At 42.0% G+C, this 27,892-nt stretch overlaps 1 protein-coding gene across 1 annotated transcript in view; it reads right to left on the minus strand.

Moving 5' to 3' along the window:
• The window catches only part of LOC113407415 (palmdelphin-like), a 69,999-nt gene that overhangs the window by 15,799 nt on the left and 26,308 nt on the right, over positions 1-27,892 (minus strand). Inside the window, exons 2-4 of the mRNA XM_026655904.1 lie at positions 19,999-20,044; positions 13,013-13,093; positions 2,387-2,517 (exon numbers count right to left, since the gene is read on the minus strand). Of these exons, the coding sequence (XP_026511689.1) occupies positions 2,387-2,517; positions 13,013-13,093; positions 19,999-20,044 (258 nt within the window). The remainder of the gene's footprint in view (positions 1-2,386; positions 2,518-13,012; positions 13,094-19,998; positions 20,045-27,892) is intronic.

Genomic DNA, 27,892 nt, shown 5'->3' on the forward strand with positions numbered 1-27,892 from the left:
TTCTGAAATTTTTACCCCTTGTCTACTTTTGTACTCAACCTGCAATGAAAAGTAGGGGCTCTGATTCTAATCCATCTCCCTGAAATACAAAGAAGTATTTAGTTCTGTTTTAGGGGGGTTCTCGCCTTTACAATATATTGGCTTTATAGTAAGAACAATGATAAGTGATATGCAATTAAAATGTTCCATATGGTGCAAAAGAAAGTGTACTATCAGTGTATACAACCTCCTGTGCATGAGGAAATAATGGCTATATTTTGAATAAAGGCAGCATCAAAGGACAGTATGTACTCTATAATGAGATTCTGCAACATCCTTAACAGTCCTTAGGAACCAAGCATAGTAAGATGTACAAAAATATCATGACTACATGGGTGATTCTAGTAGGATTTAACCTTATTAGAAACCTGCTTAGGTCAATATTAAGAATGTAGAGTCTTTTTTTATGCAATAGTCTGACCATTTATTATAAGGACTTAAAAACTTGCTGAAAGCTTTGAGCTAATACTGTAGGAGTTATTTTGATGCTAACTCTAAGTCCTCTCTACTGATAGGATGCAGGAGACCTGCAGCAACTGTTGCTATGAGACCTGCCAGATACTATGACTCAGGCACAGAGAGCACTTAAGGTACGTTGATCGGGTGACAAATTGGATTTATACTCTGGAGTTACAGTACTTTCCCACTGGGGTGTCTCAATCTCCAAGGCATTTAATCTGTCAGGAGTTCAATAGCTCTCATTTTAGCTCTACTACTATTCACAGAGCTGCAGGATAAGGGCACTGTCTGTTCTTTATTTAGGTGCCACTGAATGAATTTGAAACAGTGCAGAGGACTGCTACAGGGAGGAGAAAGGAAAAACATGAACATTCTTGACCTGATTCGATGGCTTTAAAAATAGCATTTAAAAAAATTGCTGGGGAGGCTAGGTTTTTTCTTTCTTTTCCCAAAGGCTCAAAGCGGAGTTAGATGCCCCACTCCTACTGAAAGTCTGTGAGCCTTTGAAAAAAATCTCCTCCTAGTATATCAGAGCAACAGGATTCCTTGGGGCCTTAACAATAGGACAGCAGCTCACAGCGTGCTGTGTGTCCTCTGCTTGGTCCTGAGCCTATCCTTCCCTGTATGTGTGTGTAATATTTGACAATCACGTTGTCAGTGGAATACATTGATGGTGCATTTTAACTGGGTCTTACAACCAGCTAGGCACCTATACCCTTGTCATCACAACAAAGCATTCCACTGATGTACTCAAAAAGTGATTCTCCTTGAGAAAAGTGTTTCATGGAAGGAATCAGTCTAATTATGGGACACAAGCTGGCACAGCAGTGCTGCCTATCAGCAAACAAATATCACTTGTACCAATAAGACAGGAAGTAGGGAGGAGGTGGATGGGAGATAATCTTGACGACAATTTATCCAAAGGAGTGTGCGGGGGAGGAGAGCTGAGGAAGAGGACTCTTCAGATGAAGATGCCGTTAAATTAAAATAAAGTAGGAAGAAGCCTCAGCAAGACTTCAGGGACGAGGCAACTTTGTGGATCTAAAGAAACAGCTCTTCATCTTTGCTATAGTCCTCACTGAGCAAATGTTGGTACTCCTAGCCACAGAGGAGCTACAACATGTGTACAGTACAAACCCCACAGCATTCAAGAAGTACTGAATGCGGCTAACAATCCTGAAGAACATGCCTGTGATCAAATAGGGCCGCCATGTCTGAATCTGCTTATGTTGCTTTAAAAATAGCTATATGTGGTGGAGAGTCAAGCTGTGAGATTTGTAGAAACTGGTAAGATGAGGTAGCAAAAGGGTAAAGGAAGGACTCTGCGGGAGGGTTCTGAGGATTACATTTAGGACACGCTTAACACTATGGGTTATGAGTGAGAGCATGACAGGAGATAATCACAGGGCACAAATGATTACATGACTTAGATGTGGAATGCTTTGCAAGGGGTCAAGTTTTAAAGGCTACATGTTCTCTAGCTAAAATTAAAAACTTATTGGTTATCTTAATTTTAAGTGTGCATTATCTGACTTTCTGTTAGCATCTCTGAGCAAAATCCACATGCTGGTGCTCGCCTCTGTAGAGAACAGTACGAATGGTGAATGTGGAGTCAGGAAAACAAATCCTTTAGGGGTATTGCATAGATATGTTGGAATAATAACTTTCAAACCCACATGCTATACTTCTGATTGTTGCAGAAGCCCTTCAAATATATTAAAGACTGTATCGCACCCTTGGAATTAAATAAAACACTGCAAATTATTAGCCTTAGCTGATACTTCATTTTACCTGTAACAATGGAGAGTGGGACCTCTCCTTTCCTTCATGCTTTTAAGAATGAACCATTTTAATGACTACAGAGGGCCACAACAAATTTGTGCTGTACCTGAGGATGCTTTGTTGCAGCTCGTTGGTCCGTTCCTGGTCTTCCCTATTGTGCTTTTGCATTTTTTCTTGCTCTTTTGGAGTGAGAGCACTCAGACCATCCAAGAGCCATTTCTCCCGAAGGGCCTTTTTCTAATTTCAGAAAAGATAAAGACAAGTGTGTTTAAAAAATGCTAATCAGTAACTTTCCCTATCTGCTTCCTAGACTGTAAGCTCTTTGGGGCAGGGACTATGTCTTTGTATGTGTTTGTTCAGCACCAATGAGACCTGATGGGAGCATCTGGACTCCCATAATAGAAATATAAATAAACAAGAGTAAACTGTTGTTGTTGTTTAGTGATTGATTTAACAATAGAGTAATTAACAGCAAAACATTTTCATTATCAATCATTCTGCCTTTACAGATGGGTTGAATTAACAGGTGAGCAGACCACATGTCACTTATTAGCTGTGATGGTTAACATTTGTAAACTGACCCAGTGTTTGAAATTTTTTGTTTTACTCTGTGCTGCATTAAAGCATAGGTATTATGGGCTCATGCCTAGGGCCCTAGCTCCTGAAGTCCTGCGGTTACATTTGTGTATATATATATATATCTTTTTATTTTTAAATGACAGTTTCCAGCCAGGATGGTTATAAAGAAAACCTTGAAACAGTCAACAAAGTGATGACTGCCTGAGTCTGCAGACAGCCTGAAACAATAGCTCTGAGAGCTGTTCCTTGCTCACTTGGAGATTGAACGTGGTACAAGAGTGGGGCTGCAGAGGTGGAACCATGGTGTAGGGGAATGGCTTGTATCAGCATGCCTAGAGCCCCAGGTTGCCTTGCCTTTTTCTCATTGTGTCAGTCTTCTGCTTTGTGTGCAAAATTCCCGTTGCAAGGGTTATTTAGAGGAGCTCCTGAAAATACCAGGAGAATTGTTGCCTGCTGAGCTTTCCCAGTGCAGGACTGGAAGGACTGAATTATTAATGCAGATCCTAGGATAAGACATGTGGGCCTCTTGAATACAAGCAGGGTAAGCCTATCTGAGTTATTACACAGACCTAAGGGGGGGGCTGTTGGATTCCTGAATTTAGAAGAGGAGGTCTGCCTGAATTAGGTTTGCCCTTCTTCTGGGTGCTGAGGGGCTAGAGAGTTTGGACTCTGTATGAGAACTAATACATAAGTCCCAGAAAGCAGGAATCCAAGCCTTGAGTACTCTGGTGCAGAAGTAAATCACTGCAAGACAGAAAAAGGGTAGTAGTGAAGGGGCATGCTTGAGGATGGTGCTCCATCATAGCTTCCTGAAGGTAAGTAGGAGGTATTAAACCCCTCAAAGACAAAACCACAGCAGTACAGATGGAGACCTCCCAGTCCTTTTGGAATGAAGTGGCACTCATGGCTGGTTAACGAGTGGAACTGTGCATTAGTATTAGGTGTTTGGACTTTTGCACCTGTAATGTTAATGAGCATTACTTAATTAAAACATGAATCTGTCTTTCATCTGTGGTTTAGATTCTTTTGAGCTGGTAAATTGATCACACAGAAGGTGCTCTGAGTCAGTTATTCATTTATGTATTTGTCAATTGCATGAAGTGGCTGCTGATCCACTTTTCATGGGATTATAAAGCACACTCAGTTATTACTCCCATTGTTTTAGAACTTGCTTTGGATCAGATGGCTAGAGTGTCTCCTATGCCAGAGTTGTGCTTGATGCAGGAACGGGAGCTGCTCTGGTCTCAACACAGCTTAGAGCAGCTGCTGGGCTCCTCTAAATTGCACCATTGGTGTAGGGTTGTTAGAGATATGTTTCAGCATGCCCCTTCCTACCCTGATGCATTCCTGTGCTGGGAAGATGGGGGGAGTGGGAAGAGAGGGGAAGGATGTGTCGGGTACAGGGCCAGCTCTGTCATGTTTATGCCATCAGGGAGCTCCCTTCCAACAGGTGAATTCTCTGTGGGGTGGTTGTGAAAGCTATGGCTCCTTTGCACACCGGAGCAGTGCAAAGCCCCATAACTGTGTGTAGAGTATCTTGCCCAGACTTTGTAAATGAAAGACATCTGGAATGAAATGTGTAGGTATTCATCACTAAAATCTAAAATAAATAAGAGGAAATGTGTTAATTTCTCAAAGTGCTTCTGAGAAGCTACAAGTGTATTTTTACCCATATATACACTTTCCTTCACTGAGTAGATTCACTTTCAAATAGAAATAGGATTGAGCTGTGAGAAGCTGATTAGGCTCTAAAACTTTCCCCAAGACAAATTCAATGTGCCTGCACTTGGAAGGGCTGGAAGAGTGGCCCTGAGGAAGACAACCAGGAGTAGCCTTTCCCTCCCTAGGAACTGCACTCCCTGGTATCTTTCCAACCTGCTGCTGATCGATGGAGATGTGGCAGAGGAAGGATGGTCCTATGGTTAGGACTTGGGAAACCTGAATTAAGTTCCTGCTCTGCCACAGACCTCTTGTATGACCTTGGGCAAGTCACTTAGCCTCTCTGTGCTTTAGTTCCCCATCTGAAAAATGGAGAGAACAGCTTTTCCCTACCTCACAGTGGTGGTATGAGGAGAAATACAAAGATTGTGAAGTGCTCAGATAGTATGGGCCATAGATGGATAATGCCTCTTGCCTTGCAGGACAATACTGAAATTCCTGGTGAAAACAACTAGGAAGAGATGTTAACATAAAATTCAGTCAAAATGCCAGTTTAACATAATATTTCAGCCTAAGATTGGAGGCCACCCCTGGGATGTCGGTGGGTACTGAAGCCCTTGGCTGACCCCTAGTCTGTTCACCCATTGCTGTGTTCTGCGAACAGTCTTTAACTTGACAAATGATTCCTTCATTTTGGCAGCACAGCATCAGCTTCCTAATGAAACTGTTTGAATGGGAAGTGACTTTGTTTAGTTCACCACTAAGCCATCACAAGAAGCTAGTTCTGTGCTTGTACAAAGAGGAGAGGCATGCAACCTATTTTTTATTTTTTTTTGACTGGGCTGATCCTGAAAATCTTTCCAGTCACATTGCACTAGATGTAGGGTTATTGATTGAGGGCAGTTGAAGACAGAGGGTATATTGGGGCAGAGTGCAATCAAAAGACCTGTTTCAAACTTGTTCCATGTAAGCATGTGACAAAGGTGGATGTTGACTGCTAACACACACCTGGATTCCTCACTCCCTTCCATGGAAGTACCCACATGAGGGGAAATCTGGATAGATGATCTGTGAGATTCTTCTTGCAGTATTTTCCTGAGATGGTTCCTTTGTGAAGTACAAGGACAGGGTTTATCCCTCCCCACTGCAGAATGGACAGCTCTTTTCGCCTCCATAAGCTGTGGATCTGCCTGTGGAATCTGAAGCCCTGTGTCTCCAAACTAGCTCTGGGGCCTCCTGGTCCTTTTTTCAACTCCGAGGTAGTACAACTCCATCACAGTGGTGCTGCCAAAGAATCCCCAGCTAGCAATCACCCCTGGGACCCTACCTTTAAGAAGGGAGGCCAGTGCAGAGGGGGCAAAAAAAATGTTACTAGAGCTGGGTGGATTTCTTTACATTGAATATTAAATTTGTTAAAGAGGCAGTGTTGGAGTGACCGAAACTTTATGAATTTGGGTGGAATTCGGCAAATCTTTCAGCTGACCTCCCTCCTCCCCTCGAATCCTCCCCTTATTTTTGGTTGAAACTGTTGATTTCAGCATATTCAAAACAAACCACTTCAGTGCAAAATGTTACTCTTGAATTGCCATTCAAAATTTTGTTTCACCCCCAAACAATTTTTGAATATTTGGTTTGGTGAGGGAAAAACTGAAAAACCTCGGTTTGGTTTAAAGAAACCAATTTTGGGGTTTTTTGGTGGGGGAGGGTTAAATTTGGCCACTGGCCCCAAAAAACACCCAATGATTTGTTCAGCTCTAAATATTAATGCAGCCTCCACTGGGCTTGCATTTGATAAGTTTGATTAACAGAACATTTTTTTTATCAAGGGGGTAGAGACTTAAAACAAGAGAGAAGACAGAGTATATCTGAAGACAAGCACAATCCTCTTACTGCAACTGTATCACCAAGCCCTGTCAACGAATGTATCTTGGTCTCGGCATGATCAGATGTGTGATTGTGACCAGAAAGGAGATGACTGGGATTATGCCAGAATATTTGGCACTCAAAGAGTGTCTTCCCCTTGTCAAATTGGGACAATTCCTACAATAATCTAGTCTGATTAGGAACCAAGGTATCTTTTATTTAAATGTTTATGATAGGTAGGGCTTTCAGGGTAATGAGTTTCCAGGTATTGCTCTGCTTTGAATTGACCTAGCACTGCTTTTGGGGAAAGGAGATTATAATTTCCAAATATGACATAAGATCTGATCCTGTAGTTCTCAGACATGCATATTGCCTATTAGAGTCAATGGAAGTTTTTTGTACAAGGACTACAAGGATAATCCCCATCCATATAAGCACAATAATATAAAAAATAAGCACTGTGGGTAAATTTCCTATTATAGCTTTTTTGCATATTTTATTTCATTAGTCGCACTTTCATGAATGGCTTACGTGCTGTATAACTTGGAAATGTTTGTTGTATAAAGGGAGAAGCTCTGGCTAGAGACGAATCCTGCACGGCTCCACTGAAACCAGTATAATTCATTGAGGTATAGCGATAACACCTGCCTTTAGGCATGCAGAAACTTTCTGCAGAGCCATCTTGCTCTTCCTTCATTACAAAGAATGAAAGTGGCTCCAGTACAGTACAAAGTTATGCATGCTACAGTATGTTTGTACCTCTGATATCATGTTGACTTCTGTACATTGTATAGAAGAAAAGGATGCTAATACAATATGATGTGATAGCATTCCAGCCATTCTGAGAGTGTTATCATTGCCCCGTGTGGTTCATATTCCATCATGCTAGTGGTACTGACAATAGATTACAATGCTGTGAACAAACTCCTGAGCATGATCTGAGGGGGGTGTAGCTGGTCAGAGACCATAGAACAAGTCTGGAGTAATGTAGCAGGATGTCATTATTTTGTCCCCTGCATAGGTGTTCCAGAGTCTTATGTAAATTTTGTGGCTGGTCATCAGGTGCATATTCTATTTTCCCAATGTGCAAAATGCAAACCCACACACTATATCTAGGAAAAGGTCTGAGTTTTTCATATTTTAACAGCTTTCAAAAATAGGGTTACATACTATTCTCACAGGATAAACCCCTGGGATGGTAACACATATGACCTCCAGGACATAGCACTTGGAGAGACATTGAAGGGGGTGGGGATAAACAGATTCACCAGGTAAAATGAAAGGATCCATAAAATCTGCTGGAAAGTCTACCCAGATGGCATGCATCTGATGAAGTGGGCTTTAGCCCACGAAATCTTATGCTCAAATAAATTTGTTAGTCTCTAAGGTGCCACAAGTACTCCTCGTTCTTTTTCCAGAACTATATGAGTCCCATCCTCCCTGCACATCGCCTCCAGCAGCACAACTGTGGTCCCTATACCTTTTCCCTTCCTCTCAATAGGAATGATTGTAGGTGCAGAGGGGAGTTACTGCTGGCTGCACCAGTAATCACTCCCATCAGATTTAATGTATGCTCTGTACAGGGGAGGCATGCTACCCTTGGCCCAGGGACACATCTTTTCCTGACCCACAGAGCCCTAATCTAACTGATCTGGAGTGAGACTGCTGTAAGGGGGCTAATCCATGAAAGCCTCATTCAGGTTGGGGGCTTACCTGCCCTGTTTTGTTTCCCTCTACCACATACTGGAGAGGAGCAAGTAGCCCATAGTTGTGGGATGGAGAAAAGTGATGCAATGCAAAGCAATTTAGTGAAAGGGACAAACTTGGAAAGCCAGAATGCTGAACTAGATCTAGGGTGATAGTGGATGGTAAATGAGACATCAGTTTGCTGTGTAATATGCAAGCAAAACAGGCCAACATAATCTTGGTTTGTATATTGTTGTGTGCTAATACAACCAGTCATGGAACAGGGGATGGTAATACCTTTCCATATGGCTTTGCTGTGGCCAGGGCCGACGAGAGTGGGGGGAAGCCAGTACAAATTACTGGGGCTTGGCGGCCTGGAAGGGGGCCCGGCTTCCCCTCCCTCTTGTCGGCCCTGTTTAGCCGGTCCGCCTTTGCTGGGGGGCCCCAAAAAATTCCGGGCCCGGCTTCCCCCCCCCTCTCATTGGCCCTATTTAGCCGGTCCGCCCTTGCTGGGGGGCCCGAAAATTTTTTTTCACTGAGGCCCGAACCCGCTCTCGGCGGCCCTGGCTGTGGCCACACATGGGGATATTAAATTCTATTCTGACACTTCATTACCAGAAAGACACTGACAAATTAGAGGTAGTTCAGAGAAGAGCAAGCAAAGTTATTTGGGGAACAGAGGGATTGATTAATGGGGAAAAGATATATAATTAGTTCTTTTAGTAACTTAGCTGAAACTACTAAAGTGGAATAGAATAGCCAATAATACCTGAAGAGTGTAAACACTAATGAAAGAGAATAATATACTTAGGCTGGTACCAGAGAGTGCACACAGGAATCAGAGGACAAACTTAGGAAAGGAAAAATCCAGTCTGAGTATCAGGAACAACTTTGTTCCATTGTATGGGTCACTGAAAGATAGACTGGACAAAGTACTGATAATTGTGCAATAGAGAACAAATCCAAATGAATGAAATATCCTGCATTAGCAGAGAGATGGACTAGAAGTAACATTTTCAAAAGTGAAAGTCAATGGGCCTTAGGTGCCTAAGTCACTTTGGTGCACCGTGTGCAACTTTCAAACACATCTAGTTTGAACGTTAGACTATGCCTTGTGATTGCGACATATGTGCCTGTCTTTCTGTGCACCATGATCAACGTAAAGTGGCTTCTACATGGTTTCTAATGCAGTGACCAAGGAACATACACAGGTAATATTGGGGTAGGAAATTACTGCTCACAAACTAAAGAGTCCTTAAAGTCATTCTCTTCTCTTCCCCTCCCACCCATCTTCTCACTCCTCAAACCGTGTGAGTGTGTGTGTATCCATACCCATATGCAATTGGGTTTTGAAAAAAATAGCTCTGAAGGACCAGACACTCAGTTAGTGTGAGCCAGTGTGACTGATATATACCAGCTGAAGATCTTGTCTTTAATATGCACCTGTGCAGGGCAGTGGGTGCACTTGTACTATTTAACATAAATAATTATAGGTCATTGTTCCTGCAACATAGGGATTGTTTTTGTGTATTTTAAAATAGATACCAGGAACAAGGGGAAAGAATCTCCATAGTCACTATGTCTCCCAGTTCCGCATGGTATCTTAACTTCTGCTAAAACTGAGGCAATTTCATGTCCTTGAAAGATGGCGGGGGGGAGTGCCCTACAGCATGCCCTACAGCATGCCCTAGCATTAATAAGAACAAAAAGGATGCTTGAGTTTGTTCATATAGGGATAGAAAATAAATAGTATTGAATATACTACAATGATGCTTCTTAAATAGTGTCACACACTTGTTTGGAGTACTGTATTCTGTTTTGGGAAGCATGTGGAAAGATGTATTTGAGTTTCAATAGCCCAGAGAAGGGCAAATAAGATATATGGAGATATTGCCAGGCTTAAATATGATGGGAGGCTGAAAAAAAGCATTATTATGAAAGAAGAGCTAGAGGGGACTTAAAATGGGAGTGGGCATCACTGTCTGCCAGTGACATTGGGCCCCATTTGCCATGCTGCAGTGATTGCAAGATCATGTGGCCTCCCCTTACTTTGGTATAGGAAGATATTTCACTTACTGCAAGTGCTTGGGGGCAGCAAGCGGCAAATCTTTTAAATCCACAATTTGAGTCAAGGTAGGGCCTAGAGCAGTGGTGGGCAAACTGCGGGCCGCACGTGGCCCATCGGGGTAAGCTGATTGAGTGGTGCAAGACGTTTTGTGGATGTTGACTGTCTGCAGGCATGGCCCCCCGCAGCTTCCAGTGGCCACGATTTGCCGTTCCCGGCCAATGGGAGCTGCAGGCGGCCGTGCCTGTGGACAGTTGATGTAAACAAACTGTCTTGTGGCCCGCCAGCGAATTACCCTGATAGGCCGCAGGTTGCCTACCACTGGTCTAGAGGTACCAGTCAAGAACAGAGCCCTGTGATGCCATCAATATTTGAAGTGTGTAAGAATAGGGTATTATCCCCTTGAAATTTCTACTTCATATGTGTATGTGCTAAAACAGGGACAAGCAAATGATATGCCTGCAATCTGTTAGTTGCAGGTTTTATGGAGTAGGGTGTTTCTTTTCCCACATACAGCACTGCACAACTGGTCAGGTTCATTGCAGTTTTTCCTGCCTTCCTCTAAAGCAGCAGGACCCAGAACTGAAGGATGTAATGATCTAGCGTGACAAACTCAGCTTCCTGTTTTTGTGTGGGTGAAAGAGGAAGATGAATGGGACCAGGCTACATGTGCTTAATTTGAAGATGATTCAGTTTTAGATACACTTCTGTGTTGTGGGAGAGGCAATTCTGTGTAACTTGTTCAGGAAAGCAAGCCAAACCCCTGGTCTTGAAATCAATACCACTTTGCTGGATCCCTCCATCCAGACACGCAATTAATATGGGTCAAGATATGCTTAGGATCTTTGATAGCAGAATACCAGTTCTGCATACTTTCAAGAAGCAAGCCTTATGTCTTATTTAAATTACTTGAAATGCCAAACTGCCCTAGACAGAAGGGAAGCCTGAGAAAATAGTCATCCCATTTTTTAAATAATATGATTGAAGAGGTGGATCATCTGATTCATTAGTTGTGACGCTGACAGACCAGCCAACTTGTGTATGACCAATAACAATGTAACAGAAGGCATTACAGTGGTAATCAAGACAATCTACTTGTATGTGAATTTCAAAGAGCTGTACTAGACTAGCAATCGTCAACACTCATTCATTTGTAGTAATAGAAATCAAGAGTAGAGGCTAAGTGTATTGGTCTGTGTTTATCTATATCTTGTTAGAAGTTTAACAATGTAACCGGATTATCTTGTAGGTGCTAATTCCCTTTCATGTCTTATTTGCCTTAATTATGAATGTGACTATGTCCAGTTAATCTTCAGATCAAAGATATAAGATACTGCAAGAAACTCATATTATCCACATTGTCTTTGGTTTAAATATCTCTGTTATAATGCATGACTGGTTAAATGCCTTATGTGAATGAGTGTAAGTAGTTTACCAGTGTATGCATAGGAAATAGAAAATTAGCTTCAAAGCAAAGACCTGCATTGCGTATTCTTCCTCGGGAGAAGGCCCTACTGTGACAATTTCTGTGAGGAGGCTTGTCAGCTTGCTAGAAGAACTATAAAGGAAGCCCTGGGCCTGATCCTTTACATCTCTAGTTTGCTTAAACTTTGAACAGAGAATGTATAAGTTGTAAGACAGACATCTTCCAAATAATGATTTGGAATAACCTGGAAGATGCGTGGAAAGACTGGGACAGACTCTACATCTGGACTGCCTATTGGACTATAAATTTTTAAATTGATTCCAGAAAGACTTTTACAAATCAGCAGCCACACCATCTCTGCTATGAAACTGACCTAAGGATTTTACACACATTTGTATGTATATTGATCTTTTTAACCATTTGCAACTCTTTTTTTTCACCCTTTTATTATTAAAATCTTAGATTTAGCTATTAAGGATTGGCTGTAAGTGTGATTATTGGGTAAGAGCTGAGACTCGTATTGACCTGGGGATAAGTGTCCGGTCCTTTGGAATTGGTGAACCTCACCTATGGTGAATCAGGTTTTCAATAACCCCTCACTATATTAGACTTGGCTGTCTAGATGGGAGTCAAGGGCTGGAATGCTTAAAAGGGACTGTATTTGGTTTCTTGTTAACCAACGTGGTATTAGAGAAGCTGTTTTGTTACTGGCTTGGTGAATCTAATTACAGGATAAACCCCCAGTTTGAGGCATTGTTTGCCCTAATCCTTGGAGTCAGCCCTGAGTGAAGCATTCTCAGTGTGGCCCATCCAGGCTGTCCGGTCACATCAGTGTTTTGAACACCATACTGATGTGAACTTGCCAAGTCTGACATCAGTGCGAAATTTGCAGATGCTTCTCCTATATGCTTCCCACACAGGGTCACAACATTATTTCACTAAGGAGATGCATTAAATAAATTGATAGATGTTTTGCCAGATAAAAATAATCTGCTACTTGATGATTTTATCAAGAAGCTGCTATTTGCCATTTGGTTGCATCTGGTGATTATATTGCATTTTGTGTTGAAATTATAAAGTGAACACACTCAGTCTGACATGTGAAGTCCAGTTTTAAGCTGGGAATTATTTCTGGTTGTGATCTCACTTTAAGCTACAAAAATTATCAAACAACATTAGCCCCTTTATGTGAAGCTTTTGCACGATGCCCATTAAAGTCAGTTGGAGTCATTCTGGTAAAACTCAAAATAGTTCTGCAAATGTAACAGTAAACGCATGACTTAAACCCATAAATGGAAGGACGCTTAGATTGAAGGATGAAGCAACACTTAATTATAGCAGTCTTGCCTAATGTTAATAGCAGGGCTAGGACTTTCCTTGTGTTTATTATTTGACTCTTATAGATATTTTAAAATGTTGAATAACTTAAGCTGCTGATATTGACAAAATAATACCTTCAAATGCTGGTATTTTAATTTTTCTTCTTCTACTTTAAGACGCTTCTGTGTAATTTCTTCTTGAAGCTTTCTCTTGTCCTGGAAATTAAAAAAACCCACACATTAATTTTTAAAGTGATATGTCACTGCTTTGGTGCTTTAACTTGGACCCCTGGGGGGAATTCTTAAGTGATGTAGCACCACCACAGCACCACCTTCCTTCCTATTTACAGTGCAGAGGTCATGGCTAAGGAAAAGGGTTATGCCTGGGGTGTCCCTACACCCAGGCAATACCCGCCTGCTGGGATGGCCCCTTGGAGCCACAGATAGCTGCCATAATATAAAATAACCTTGTGGTTGCTCTACCTGTCTCCAGGAGACTACTGATTTGGTGCCCAGTGGCATAGGTGCTAGAACTAAGGGTGATGCCGCACCCCCTGGCTTGAAGTGGTTTCCATCATATACAGTTTGGTTCAATGACTCTCAGCACCCCCACTATAAAAATTGTTCCAGTGCCACTTTCAGTGGCGTCCAGAATCTGGGGAGAACATACTATGGTGATAGATGACTTGATCCAACTCCCTTTGAAGTAAGAAGAAAGACTCCTATTGACTTCAATGGGCATTGAATCAAGCACAGAGTAACTTGTACCATTACAAGCACCCCTAATGGGCCACTCTACTGCCAATCATTGCTTTCACAATGTATTGCTATTAGATATAACAACTTTGGCACCTATTCATTTACATTAATGTGTGGTAGGGCAGTAACTAACTCATGTCTCACCTGCTGTTCTATACTATGATGCACCATAATAAGAACTGACGTAATGACTAGAGGTTATAAAAGACTGCATATAGGGATCTCTGACAGGGGTGTATGTGCCTCCTATGTGACTTAGGAAAAGGCTATGTCCCTCTACTGGGCAAAAAATTGGATGTTTGGTTCTCAGACTATCTGAGCTGCCAAATGTGGTGGGAAGAGCTGTCAGGATGAGCCTGGCCTAGCTGCTAGGAGGAGGAACTGACAGCTGTGGAGGAAGACAAGAAAAAGGAAGTGGCATCTCCCAAAGGATTGCTCAGTCTCTTTTTGGAAGGGAGAGGAGCTGGTCTTTACTCCACTGTCTTGCCTGGGAAGTGCCTGATCCAAGCAAGAAAAGGAGTAAATAGGGGAATAGAAGCCTTCCTTGGTGCAAGGCGATCCTGTTTATATTTTGATCATTTATGAACATTTTGGACTTAGGGCAGCCTCTCCCCACCCCTTTGTTCGTAAATGATCAAAATATAAACAGGATCGTCATTACAGTTAGGGGCCACGACTAAGGCAGCTGCCCTGCTGTGATGGTTTATTTTCCCCCTCATGATTGAGATGGAATGTATGTGTTTGACTGATGTTGGACCTGCCTTAATGGACATGTAGCCCCAAGCCCCAGGGGTTGCTAGTGTCCTGTCAGAGAAGCCCTTCACTTGCTATTGAAAGTCAGCCACTTCTGGTGTGAAGGCTGTCAACTGTGTGACTGTTGGTAGGAACAGTACCTGTTTGGGGGACAGCAAGTGATAAACACCTAACCAATTGGAAGTACATGGGAAGGAATGTAGCTTGGTAGAGTATGATTGCCCCCATGTTAGACTGTAGTAAGTGAATTAGCATTGACACACTTTCTCTTCTGAAAAGGGTCAAATTACAAGCGGGCATAACTTTTGTTTTCCATCTCTCTGAAAGGTGCTACTGACCCATCTCTGCAATACAAGATACAACTTTTAAAGATGAGTTTAGATTTGGAATATAGCTTGACACAGTCCCTATAATACTTATCCATCAAAGATTCTTTGTTCTTCTGTAACTCATTTAACCTAACAATCAACGGATTTAAGATATTAGTGTGTGATGTTTGTCAGCAGCATCTATTATAAAATTTGCTTTGTCTAAGATCTGCTATCATAGATTTCTTACTGTTCCACTTATCCTGATTTCAAGAACCATGCCATCTCTGAACTTCACAGCTTTCTTTAATACAGAACTTTCCTAATATCACTGTATAAGTGTTCTTGAATTAATCCAATCGTTAGATGAACAGGTCATGAAGTCAGCCCGTATTTACAGAATAGGATACAGAAAGCTTCTCAGTTATTAGGAAAGTTACTTATCACAGTCCTGAAATCCCACAACATAACCCTCTCAACAAAAATAAAACTTTATAATTCTTTTGTGCTCACATCTCTACTCTACAGCTGTGAGACCTGGACACCATACAAGTGGCATATCAAACAGCCAGAGGCCTTCCATATGCAGTCTCTGCGCGCCATTATGAGGATCCGCTAGCAGGACAAAATTACCAACTTAGAGGTTCTCCAAAAGTCAAATGCCATAAGCATTGAGGCCATGCTGATAAAGCTCAACTACACTGGGTTGGACATGCCATTAGGATGCCTGAATATCGATTCCCCAGAAAAATTTTCTGTGGAGAATTGGCACAAGGACATTGAAATCAAGGCCGCCCCAGAAAGCGCTACAAGGACAGCATCAAGAACAACATACACTTTGGTGCAAAAAACCCAAATGATCTTGAGAAGGCTGCATTAAATAGATCAGCCTGGCAGCACAAAACACTCAGAGCTTTCCAAGCCTTTGAAGAGGACAGAAATAATGGATTGTTAGTTGCAAGGGAAAAGCGTCATACTACTGCTATAGCTACCAAGACGCTCACCGATGACTTTGTCTGCCCAATCTGCTCACGAGCATGCGTTTCATGCTTTGGACTTCAGAGTCACTCCAGAATCCACAAAAAGAGAGAGCATGAAAACATCATCGTCGAACCGACAGACTACACACATTTACAGACTGGTCCACTTTCTAAGGGAACGCATTTTCTTAATAGTCACATTTTAAGCCAGAGAATGCACTCATCTTAAGTTTATGCTAAAATATACCTGTGTTAACTTTGGTACAAATATGATGCCTTGGGAGTCCACATACTCACTAAAAAAATCTTATTTTAGCATTAAGAGGTCAAAGTAAACAATCAGGCAGCAAATACACTTTCAAAATGACAAAAATCGTCCAATAACAATCATTTCCCCTTGAACCATTTTTCTATACTGTTTACAAACTAACACAGAGGAGTAGTATATAAGAATACTGTACAAAAAGGCAATCATAAAGGGATAAAAGTAGAATGCAAAGAAACAAAAAAAAATCCAACTGAAAATGAGATCAATGTACAACATTAAAAGAAGGAAACATTTTTTTAGTGAACACTTTGCACATTTGTTTTACTTTTATCCCCAGGTTTCCTCCTATGCTCTGCTTCATCTTCAGGTTTTGTACTTGCATCCTTCATAATAGCAATTGCCACAGATAACACCTCCCTAAGTAACTACCCATTAACTAAGTAAAGTAAAACAAATTTTTGGTGCTGTATGGACACCTGTTCATCTGAAATTGATTGCTGAATATAGTGGGCCAAATTCCACCCAGAGGCTGAACACAGGTGCAGCCTTCTAGTCATGAAAGGATTTAAGGCAGGTTGGGGCATTCCCTAGGGTGCACTTTGCTGTGCCTTGTCTAGATCTTACTGCAGTACAGGCTCTGGATTTTAAATAGCTGAATAAATGTTAAGTATTAGTCAACTGGGTATGGACACTTCCCCTTGAAGATTCAGCTTACAGGCAAGAAGCCTCTTAGTGCTCTTCACAATGGAGAGAGAGCTGCCCTGTTTGTGTGACGGTAAAGAGGTACCTATGCCCCTTTCTCTCATCCATATACCGAAGTGGGACATGGCCCTATGCCTTAATTTTTGACTCCCATTATAGTCTATGGGAGTCTTGCCTAACAAAATACTCAGGGTCACCTTAAGTCCTTCAAAATTCATGTGCGGAGGGGAGGAACCCTGTGCAAACCCTAGGGGAGGGGAAGGGAAGAGACAGCAGTCTCACATCATGGATCTTCCAGCCTATCATCCAGGCTAACTGTATACGGTTTTGTGGTTCCACTGCTTGTGAATGTGCATCTTTGGGAGGGTGGAGCCAACGTTTAGCCACTCTCCATGGTCCCCTCCACCACCAGAGCCGGAGAAGTATACTTCATAAGAAAATACAGACCCTGTCAACATTGTCTGATGTAGAAATCCTACTGCACCCATAGTCTTCCACTCCCAGCAATTCCAGCTTCTTCTCCTGTCTGCTAGGCCACACAGCAGAGGGTCTGTATTGTTAGGGCAATCAGTACAGCTAGCGAGCCAGTCTATGCACCTTTGCTTTTACAAGGATTCCTGGGAGTGCTTGTTGCTCATCCAAGTAGACAACAGCCTTTTGAGGACACACCCTCATCTCTTCTGCAGGGAGGGAAATGCCCCCCTAATGGGATGAGGCCAAGGAAACACCATTATCTAGAACTGTTCCCAAATACTTCCACTATTACTTTTCCCATGGAAGGGAGGACTTAGCCCTGTTTTTTGTCTCAGTATCAGTTTGCTAAAGCAAATGTTACAGATTCTACAGTTGGGGGCAAGTACTTGCTTCAGGCAGCAAGTGCAATAAATAAGAACCTGGCTAAAACCCCAAACCTGACTTCTCATGTCTTATAACAGGCAGCACAGGGTATAGGAAGTAGTCACAAGTTTTTAAAAACTGCTTCTCAAGTGTTTCTAAGGAGAGAAAAGTTCAACCCCTTCCAGCTATTTCATCTGCTGGCCTCTAAAAAACTTCTCCGCTTTGAGGCTGTGCGCTGAAAACCAGGTTCCAGCTTGAGCCTGGTCTAGATGTCATTAAAGTTAATGAAAACATATCCAAAGATCTTAGGGGGGGAATAGATCAGGCCTTAAATGAATATGCTGTTACTTTTGTTTCCTAGTGCAATGGTTTTCAAGCTGCAAGTCATGACCCAGTACTGAGTCGCGGAATGTAAGACACTGGGTCGCAGCGGCTCTGGTCAGCACCACCAACCGGGCCTTTAAAAGTCCCGTCAGGGGTGCTGCCTGGCTAAGGCAGGCTAGTCTCTACCTGTTCTGACACTGTGCTGCACCCCGGAAGCGGCCAGCAGCAGGTCTGGCTCCTAGGTGGGGGAGCCACGGGGCTCTGCGCGCTGCCCCTGCCCCGAGCACCGGCTCCACACTCCCATTGGCCGGTTCCCGGCCAATGGGAGCTGGGGGTGGTGGTGTCTGCAGGCAAGAGCTGCGTGGAGCTGCTTGCGTGGCTCCGCCTAGGAGCTGGACCTGCTGCTGGCTGCTTCTGGGGCGCAGCGCAGTCTGCAGAGCCGGGACAGGCAGGAAGCCTCAGGGCCGCCCAGAGGATTCAGGGGGCCTGGGGTCTTTGGTGGCACGGGGCCCCCACCGCCGAATTGCTGCCGAAGACCCGGCACTTCAGTGGCGGGTCCCAGGGCGGAAGGACCCCCCGCCGCGGGTCTTCAGGGCACTTCGGCGGCAGGTCCCAGAGTGGAAGGACCCCCTGCCGCCGAACTGCCGTCGAAGATCCAGAGCGGAAGAAGCTCCGAGGTCCCGGACCCCGCAAGAGTTTTCTGGGGCCCCCGGAGCGAGTGAAGGACCCCACTTCAGGGCCCCCGAAAAACTCTTGTGGGGGCCCCTGCGGGGTCCGGGGCCTGGGGCAAATTGCCCCACTTTCCCACCCCCCCCACCCTCCCGGGTGGCCGTGGGAAGCCTGCCTCTGCACCCCGGCTGCGCCGCTGAGCGGAAGCTGCCTGAGGTAAGCCCATGCCCCAACCCCGTGCCCCAATTCTCTGCCCCAGCCCTGAGCCCCTCCCACATCCCAGACCCCTCATCCCCAGCTCCATTGGGTCATGCGCATCAACAATTTTCTTCAGCTGGGTCACCAGAAAAAAAGTTTGAAAACCATTGTCCTAGTGTCTAGTAGATGGGTGGTGTTTTAAGATGCAACAAGTAGAAACAAAGTCCAGTTCAACTCTTTATCAGAATTTCCATCTAGGATCCTTCATGTTTATCCGTGATGTGCTTAGTGCTGGTAGGTTTTTTTTTAATGCCATTGGCTATTTATGCAGGCAATATAATCTATCTTTGACCACTAATTGCAAGATCAAATAATTCTAACCCACCATATGGAGTGTGGGGTGGGGGGGGGAGGCTTGAAAACAAAGGCATTGACTTAAAGGTTGCCTGTAATTAATCAAACCTGAACTATCCTACTACAGATTTTCTTTTCTTTTTGTCTCCTCCAGAGCTGAATTCTGCCCCAATTTAACTCTTCTCTAATCTAATTGATTTCATTGGGGGTTAAATCAGGGTCCTGTAGATTTGAGTGACTTTTGTTGTTGTTACATCAACTTCAGCCATCTATGCTCCTTGTTTTAAAGAGATCTAAAAGTTCCCCCCATACATAAACATTCAGACTTTCAAAGCAGAATTCTGTTTAGAGCAGTAATGAAGGTGTCTTCTACAGTCTTTGGCATACATTACATTCTTTATAAATAACCCTCAATCTGTTGTTCTACGGAAAGCTGATAGCTTGGAATTCAGTCAGCCCTATGCTCTTTCTTCTGACTTTTACAATTTAAGCTTTAACGTTTGTAGAAACTAGCAATCCTGCAGTGTTACTTCATTCTATGATATAGGGGGGCAAAAAGATTTTAGGACCCTAGTTACTTTTTGCCTGTGAAATATGGTAATTTATCAGTTGCAGAGCTTGTAGATCAAGAAGACCTGCTTTTTGACCTGGCATCCTTCATACACACACACACTCTGGTATGAAGATAGCATTATGTATGTATGATCTGAGGTGTAATAATGACTTCAGTGCACTGGATTTAGTCTTTAAACCTATTAAACCACAATAAAATGAGTACTGGCAAATTTACTGTATCACAGCATATAACTTACAAAGCAAATAAAGGAAAAGTAATCATTTCCAGCAGAAATAGATGCTTTTTTCTTGTTCCTTTAGGGAACAAATGATTCTTCAGAAAACATACAATATTGTATTAATGCATTGATTTTTCTAAGCCTATCCTCATGAGTTATAACTGTAAGCACTTACTGTTATGGCCTGGAATCTTTCCTTCAGCAGTTCAGCTTCTTCCATTCTGGAAATTAAAAACAGACAAGCGGTGAAGGGAGAAGAAAAGATACCATAGGCAAAGAGCCACCTGTGAGGTGTTCAAGAAAAGCTGGGTGGTTTGTGATCCAATTCCACAGCAGAGAGAAGGGAGAATTCCTGACTTATCCGGCGAGTCTCTGAACAGATGAGCAGATCAGCCGAGGCAGACACATGTAATGAGGGTGCGGTGGGGAGGCAGCCGTGGAGAGTGCTGGCATGAGCTGACTGACAAGTTTGAACAGTGGAGCACAAGCCCTTTTCCTTCAGAAGCTGCCAACTCTTTGTTTTAATGTGCACAGTTAGCTGGCCATAGTTTCTTTAACTGTTTCATGCCCAAAGCACAGTGTCCAGGAACATGGTACAAATGCACTCAGACACAAGCCACAATTCACTTTTCCTTATATGTATGTCTTTAATGAAAAAAGTTTAAAGCAATATACTGTAGGCTTGAAAGCACCAATAATTGTACATAGTAAAGGAGTCAGATCCTCAGGATTCAACAACCTGGATAAGGACTACAGAGTCAGGCTCTCTACCTGAACATCACCAGTATGCCTTTTAGAATTCTAGTGGTTGTGTTCTAACAGAGCTCTCATATTGGGTGGCTGTTCAGCTGACTGGAATGAGATGTGTATATCTGTCATGTGCTTTGGAACTTGGTATTATGCTGCTTAAGGGATGGTGTACGTTTTCACCTTTCTGGTTACATGACTGGGAGTGAGCCTTCTAAAATCAGACTAGGAAACCTGCAAAATGGGTGGAACTGCCTCAAATAAAATCCACTCACCGAAAAAATCCTAGCACATGCGTAAAAGCTGAAGCTGGGTACACATAAGATGTAATGTGAGTCTGGAATCGCTTCAGACCTCAGCAATGTGTAATTGTAATCTCTGCAAATATGCTCTATGCAAGGATCTGTCAGTGTCTCCACACTTTTTGCACTTAATGCACAGACACTTAAATACACTGTGATTCAAATCATGGGATTGCTTCACATGTAATGAGTTGGTGCAAGGAAATGACTTTATAGATGTGTAAAATCTTTCCCTCACCCCATGTTCCATTCTGAGTCAGCACCACCAGTACCTGCCTATAGCTCATCACCTAGACTTTGCTTCTGAACCACATGCAAGATCCAAGCTGCTTCCAATCCTACCCCCTTTGCCTCAGGCTCCTGACTTAGCACTTTTTATTCCCCTGGCTGGGTCCAAAAGCTGCCCACCTACATAACTAGCAGTACATCACCATAATGGGTATAGACCAGCTACTGACAAATGCTGAGGTGCAACAGAATTGACAACTTACAAGTGATCTATTCAGTGAGTGAATCTTCCCTCTACAGATCCTGATAGGATTCAATACTTAATTGCATATCCCATATTTATGCTATGCCATCATTTGCCCATGCATCTAAGCAGTATGCTTCCCTTCAGGCAGAGATTAGGGATGCATTAATGTCTTCAAGATCCACCTTGAACTTTTGTTCAAAACTTGACATTATCCCATGTTCGTTGTGTGATGAGAGAACTAATTTTTTTTTGTTTCACTATTAACATGTTCTGCTCTTCCTGGTTTGGGTCAGCACCAAAAATTAAAAATAACACAAGAAAGGTGAAGTTTGCTGTTCAAAGCCCGAAGTACTGAGCTATCACAAGAGCCTGATTGTGCAAGTGTGGCAGACCCTGGAAGTTTGGATATGTCCAGATAAACATTCCCTTATGGATTTAAAAGAAAACAACTTAACTACCCCCATAGAATTTAATAATATCCCTGTTACAGAATCCTAGTGTGAGACAATCATTTTCTGTAACATGATATACTTCTATCGAACCTATTACTTTTTCATAGACTCCATCTATAGATTTGAATAAGGATGAAGCAAGTAGATCAGAGATCCCTTCTGGCCTTTTAAGATAATTCCTATAGATTCATGGTTTGGATGCTTACCTGAGTTTTAGAACTGTAAAAATAAATATACCTATTCCATAGAACTGAAAGGTCATTGAGTCTAGCCCCCTGCCTTCACTAGCAGGACCAAGTACTAATTTTTGCCCCAGATCCCTAACCCGCCCTTTCAAGGATTGAACTCACAACTCTGGGTTTAGCAGGTCAATACTCAAGCCACTGAGCTATCCCTCCAATTCCTAAAGGAGATGAATGCTAATGACCAAGATAAAGAAGCCATTTGGGGCCAAATTCTGCTCTCTGTCATCAGTGGAATTCCATGGATGTAAAACCAGTATGGGTTCAAACTTGACTTCAAATGGCCCCTTGATTTCCATTATCTTGCACCTCTTGTACACTCTTTCCATAGGCGTGAATGATTACAAAATTCTACCATTCTGAACTGGTTTGGTATCACTCTCTGGAGAAGTGTAAATGACTACACAAGGTGCAAGGCATTGGAGAACTAGGCCCAGTGGAGCTATTGATGTGATCTTTTTCAAGACCAAGACCCAAAATAGTAATTACATCTAGGCAGACAACTTGTGTGCAGTGATTCAGCTAGATGTAGTTCACGGTGGCCAAGTGACAACCCTCAGGAAAACCAGCCTAACTTATGATCTGTATTTCCATTATATGTGTATAGTAAGCTTGAAACAAAGATTTGAATGTTCTAAATCTACAAGCAATCTTTTTGTGGAGAAGGAGTAGCTCTGAGAAGCCCCCATTCTATCCCAGGTATTGGTCCTGATTCTCCCTTTATCTGCACCTTTGTGAAGTCCTTTGCATAGTGGGTGTAAAATCCTGTCACTTGGATTTGGGAGCATTTTATACTTAGCACTGATGTAAATGACTGCCCACGGTGCGTGGGAACAGAATCAGGTGTTCTCTATCTACCACACCTCCAGCTGAAAAGAGCTAGATGAGACTTCCTTTGGTGTCTACCAGTATCATTCAAACTTCAACTATAGTAGATGCTATCGATGTATGGTAACATTTTCTTAAATTGCCTAAGTCCAGTTGACTTTCAAAAGGAAGTAAGTTCCTAAATCACATAGTCTACAAGTGGGATTTATTAAAAAGTACTTTATTAGCAGTTAAGTGGCGATAAGGAGATGTACTAGCTAAGATTTAATGTTTTCTTTCCCTCATTTATGTTGCAGAGTTCAAGGTTACTCTAAAAAGGAAAGGCAAGTATGAGTAATGCTACTGAGCTCTGTAAGTGCCCATTATTATGAAAGTATTTAAAGTGTGTTTCTCAATTAACCTGTTGCTAGGTAGATTTTTTGGTTCAGCCACTAGGTTATTTTCCAGTTATGTTAATCCTATTCTAAACTGGATTTACATGGCAAAAGAAGAAATGGGCCAGCTGTCACTTTGTCTGCCCTTAAGCCTGCTTCGCCAATGACAGTGCAGCAACCAAGACATTACATATTATCAAATCAGTGGATCCAAACAGTTGTGCTTTCAGTCTGCAAGATTCCTGAGTGCTGACAGATAAAATAGTTTCCTTTGGAAATATCTTACCTAGTCCATAAATTAAAGGGAAAACAAATCTTCTAGTGGAAAAGTGTATTTAACCTGTCTTTTCTATTTTGGGTGGTCATGCAATGTATATTTCTGCTTTGGATGGACTGATATTTTGAGTTACTTAGAAAAGGGTGGTTGTGCCACTTGATCTGTCATGCAAATCACATTCTTTTGTGTTCATCCCCTTTATTCATTTGTTTCCATTTTGCCATGGATTCCTAATGTAGGAGTCAGATTGCCTAATGTGTATCCAAGGCAAATGGTGAAACAATTGCATTATATAGTCATGTAATGAAGTGGGTGGGAATTTAGGGAAACAGAACATTGTGATAAAAGTTCACAAGTGGGCCTGAAGAAACACATTCACAGCTGTAAATGAATATGGATCTTGTTTCTGAGATTTGTGCTCCTAAAAGCAAATTCTAAAGAGCAGCACAGAAAAATCATGCCACATCAGAACTGCACCAGCTGTCCTTTCACCCACTTTTCCATATCCTTGCTTATGGATTTTAACGGTAATTGTAAAAATAGTGTTAAAGTGTGTAATCCAGCATGACTGAAAATAGAAATGGGCCCTGAAAACTGAAATTGCAGTCTGAAGGGAAACATTAAACTAAATCAAAAGAGAATTCTGTATTATTGAGGTTATAAACAACTCCTCTTAGTCAACAACCCCTTTGTTTGTTAGGGAATAGACGTTTGACTACAATTATAGGACCAGATTTGCAGTGGGTGTAAATTGGCAAGCTCCCATTAACATCTTTATGTTTTTTTAAAAGCCAATGGAGTGAGTCCAATTTACACCAACTGATGGACTAGTCTCTCTTTCCTGCTAAGTGCTGTTATTGTTTTTAAGACAGTAAACTTGCCATCACCATGAGTTTGTCTATATGTAGCTTTAAGTTTGTCTTTTTGGCGGCGGGGTGGGGGGGGGGGAGAGACAATAAATTCTAGAGTTGTGGCCTCTCTCACTGAGAATGCCTTGCCATAACCTTTTGTTAATTAAACCAGAAGGCTGCTGCCTGGAGTGGCTTAGCTGACCTTGAATGCCGTAATACCACTGAAGAGTAGGTGGTCTCTTGCATAGCCAGGATCCAAGCAATTTAGTTCTTTAAAGATAACTAATAGAACAAATAAGACCATTCTTATGGGAGATTGACAGGAAAAAAAATAATGTTGGAAGTCATGGTGAATTTATGATAAACAAAAGCAGCTTAGATAAGCATAAAAAACTTTTGGGCACTTTCTAAACAAGCAGTGCTAGGGGAGATCTGCCCATCAGCTATGAGTATTCTTGCACAACACTGAGGAATGAAATTCAGCAGCTACACCCTTAGGCTACCCAGAATGTCTTTCAAGGTCAAGGGCCAATTTCATTGGTATTCTGAAATGTACTTCAGGCTGCTTCATCCAGCTGTGCTTTCAGAGTGTTGTGGCATGGGTCAGTTTTCATCCAGAGATGTGCCCTGATCATTTTACCCCATCTAGAACTTTTTTGTGGTTTATAGAGGCTCTTTCTGACCAACAAGCACACCAATGAACAGATGTTTCACAAGTAGGCCAGAACAACCTGCAAATGAATTGGATATTTGGTGTACTGGCAGACTTAGGCAATGAGAGAAGACTCAGTTACAGAAACATAAAATCTTAAATGCAAGGAATGGAAACAAATAACACAGGGACAATACAAAATGGGAGGAAGTTACCAATAAGCAACACCCAGCACATTAAAAGGAGTTTATTTTCATTGGATCTTGATACTGCCTTTGGAAAACACTTGTATCCACAAGGACTACAAACTGCGAGCAGGATTGGGAGTGGCAATGGCTCATGAAAAGATTCCATAATAAGAAATGGTCCCAAATATGAGTGAGCTTTAAAACTATTAGAAGAACTAGGAACACATGGCTTTTTAAATATCACCCTTAGAACATGGGTAGTTACTGGTGGTGACTAAAGAGTTTATGAACATTATTAGTGACTTGTAATATTGCATATTTTGAAAATGGAATGTTTTCCAACCATACCCATGGTATAATCAGGATGGGAGATTTGCTCTGACTTCCTTTAGCTACTGTTAACTTGTTTGCAGATGTTCCCTATTATATTTTACAATTACACTACAGTAGTCTGTATTCTTAAAGGTACCCAGTAGATTTAACATATTACCCCATATTGGCTTTCCATCAAATTACATAGTAATGTAAATCTCTCTCTCTCTCTCCTTCTTAGGTAATAGGGGTGAAGTCCTGGCTCCACTGAAGTCAATGGAAAATCTCCTATTGATGACAATGGGGTTCAGATTTCACCCTTGGTGTCAGACTTTTCCAGAGCTCAGGTCCAGACTTTCAAGTGTTTGGTACCCAGCATGTTGAGCTCCCTTGAAAAAATCCTGTTTTCCTTGCTTGCCCAAGCAAGCCCACACCCTGAATGTTTGGGAGGAAGAGCTCTGAGTGATTGTTTCTGTTGGTGGAACTCCCTTCCTGTTTCTATTCATAACCCCAAATCTGTTATAGCTTTTAAACCAAACTAAAGAAACAGCTGTTTGCCATTGCCTTTTTGATTATTTTAAAACTTTGATTATCTTGATCATGTTTTATAGTAAAATGACTTGTCACAGTTCATAAAAGATGATATATAAATGTTACATTGCAGATTAATTTCTCTGTCTAATTGTCCTAGGAATATTTGCTTAGCATAGCACATCCTAGAGAGTATCTACTGTGTATATATCTGTGTTGGATCTATATTCAACATACCTGTTATTACACAGATTAATCAACCTCAAAAAGTGATTGTACTAACTGTATCTTGTCCATATTTTTTTAGGATTATTCAATAAACTGTCCAAATATATTCAATTTTTTTAAATCATTTCCATGGTTTACCATATATTCCTTGACAATATAACAATTAATGGGCCATAAATACCTGGAAAAACATTTATATATTTCTGAAAATGGAAATTCATCCAAAGAAACTAACAAATGGTTTCTATTTTGTATTTAAATGTCCCACTTCAGCTGAAACTTTAGTTTAAAACAAGTTGCTCTTCTGATTATGAATATGGTTTTTTTTAATAGCAATTGTTCAAGTGCCTAGATCAGGGACAGGCACTTTTTATATAAGATAGCAGCCCTTGAACATGTTGTGGGATGTGTTGATTGCAACCGAGCATTTTCCAACTGCTGCAGCTCCATCTAAGAATAGTGCAGGACTTAAAACTCCACAATGCCAACTGTGCTGGGAATATTTAGAAGCGCGCTTTGAGACTTAAGCCTTAGTTGTTGTAGTGGAGTTGTTTCATTTTAGCCGAAATCAAATACACTGTAAGTGAGGTCAAACCCTAGGGAATGGAGCAAAGCTCACATAAAAGCACTATGCTGCACGCGCGCACACACATTAGATGGCTTGAGGCTGAGCCTATGCAGCTGGGTTGCAGCTATTCAAACAGCATTGGGGGAAAGCAGATGCAGCCTGCTGTTCCCCTTCCATATGGGGTGTTGGCCCAGTAGATCAGTAGTGTGTGGGTGCACAGTAAGGGGCTGTAGAGATCCATTACTGAGATCTCCACAATGCAGGGATTTCAGATGTCCCTCTGCCTTGGAACTCTGCTGTTTATGGCCTCCATTTCATGGCTAATCATTTTTAAGTCTGCAGGTGTGTAAGGCAGGTCAGGATTTCTGTACAAAAGTTAGGGCTCAGTCCTAATAGTCTTACTTGGGCAAAATTCCCACCGATTCCAGTGGGAGTTTTGTCTTAGCAAGAGAATGATTGGGATCTTAAGTAAATTATAAAGCTCAGTGGAGGTGAGCGTCCATTCTCTTTCTCTCCAGCCCCAGTCCTTTTAGATGTAACACTGATTGTGGAATGCTTAAACTTACTGAAAACATTCATGCAGTTGTATGGCCTGCAAATATGTAACACATGTAGCTACATATGAAATAATGTCTTTGGATTATCTGCACTTGTGTTACAATGTATGGAGACTTTCCCAACAGTACTTTGCTTAAACCTTCCCCTAGCTTCAAAACATATTGTACTTACTTTTGGAGCTTTGGTCAGCTGTGTAACAGTTGTCTAGCTACTGTTTACTTCCTTTATGCACCCAGCTGTTTGTTTGATATTTAAAACTGCTTGAAAGAATGGTGACTTCAGACATCTGTCAATCCCTACCATGCTCTCAGTTCCGCACTATGCTGAGTGTGGGTGGTCAGAAAACCAGCTAACACGGGAGTCACTTTGCTTACGCTTTTCATAGTACTAAAGAGGAAAAAATAAATGGCAGGAGCTAATGTGTAACATTAATGTCAGTGGAGCAGAACAAATTATTTGTAGCAAGTAACATTCTCTGCAAACC

This window comes from Terrapene carolina, unplaced genomic scaffold (assembly GCF_002925995.2).
Source record: "Terrapene carolina triunguis isolate 2854851 unplaced genomic scaffold, T_m_triunguis-2.0 Scaffold211, whole genome shotgun sequence".
Taxonomy (NCBI): Eukaryota; Metazoa; Chordata; order Testudines; family Emydidae; genus Terrapene; species Terrapene triunguis.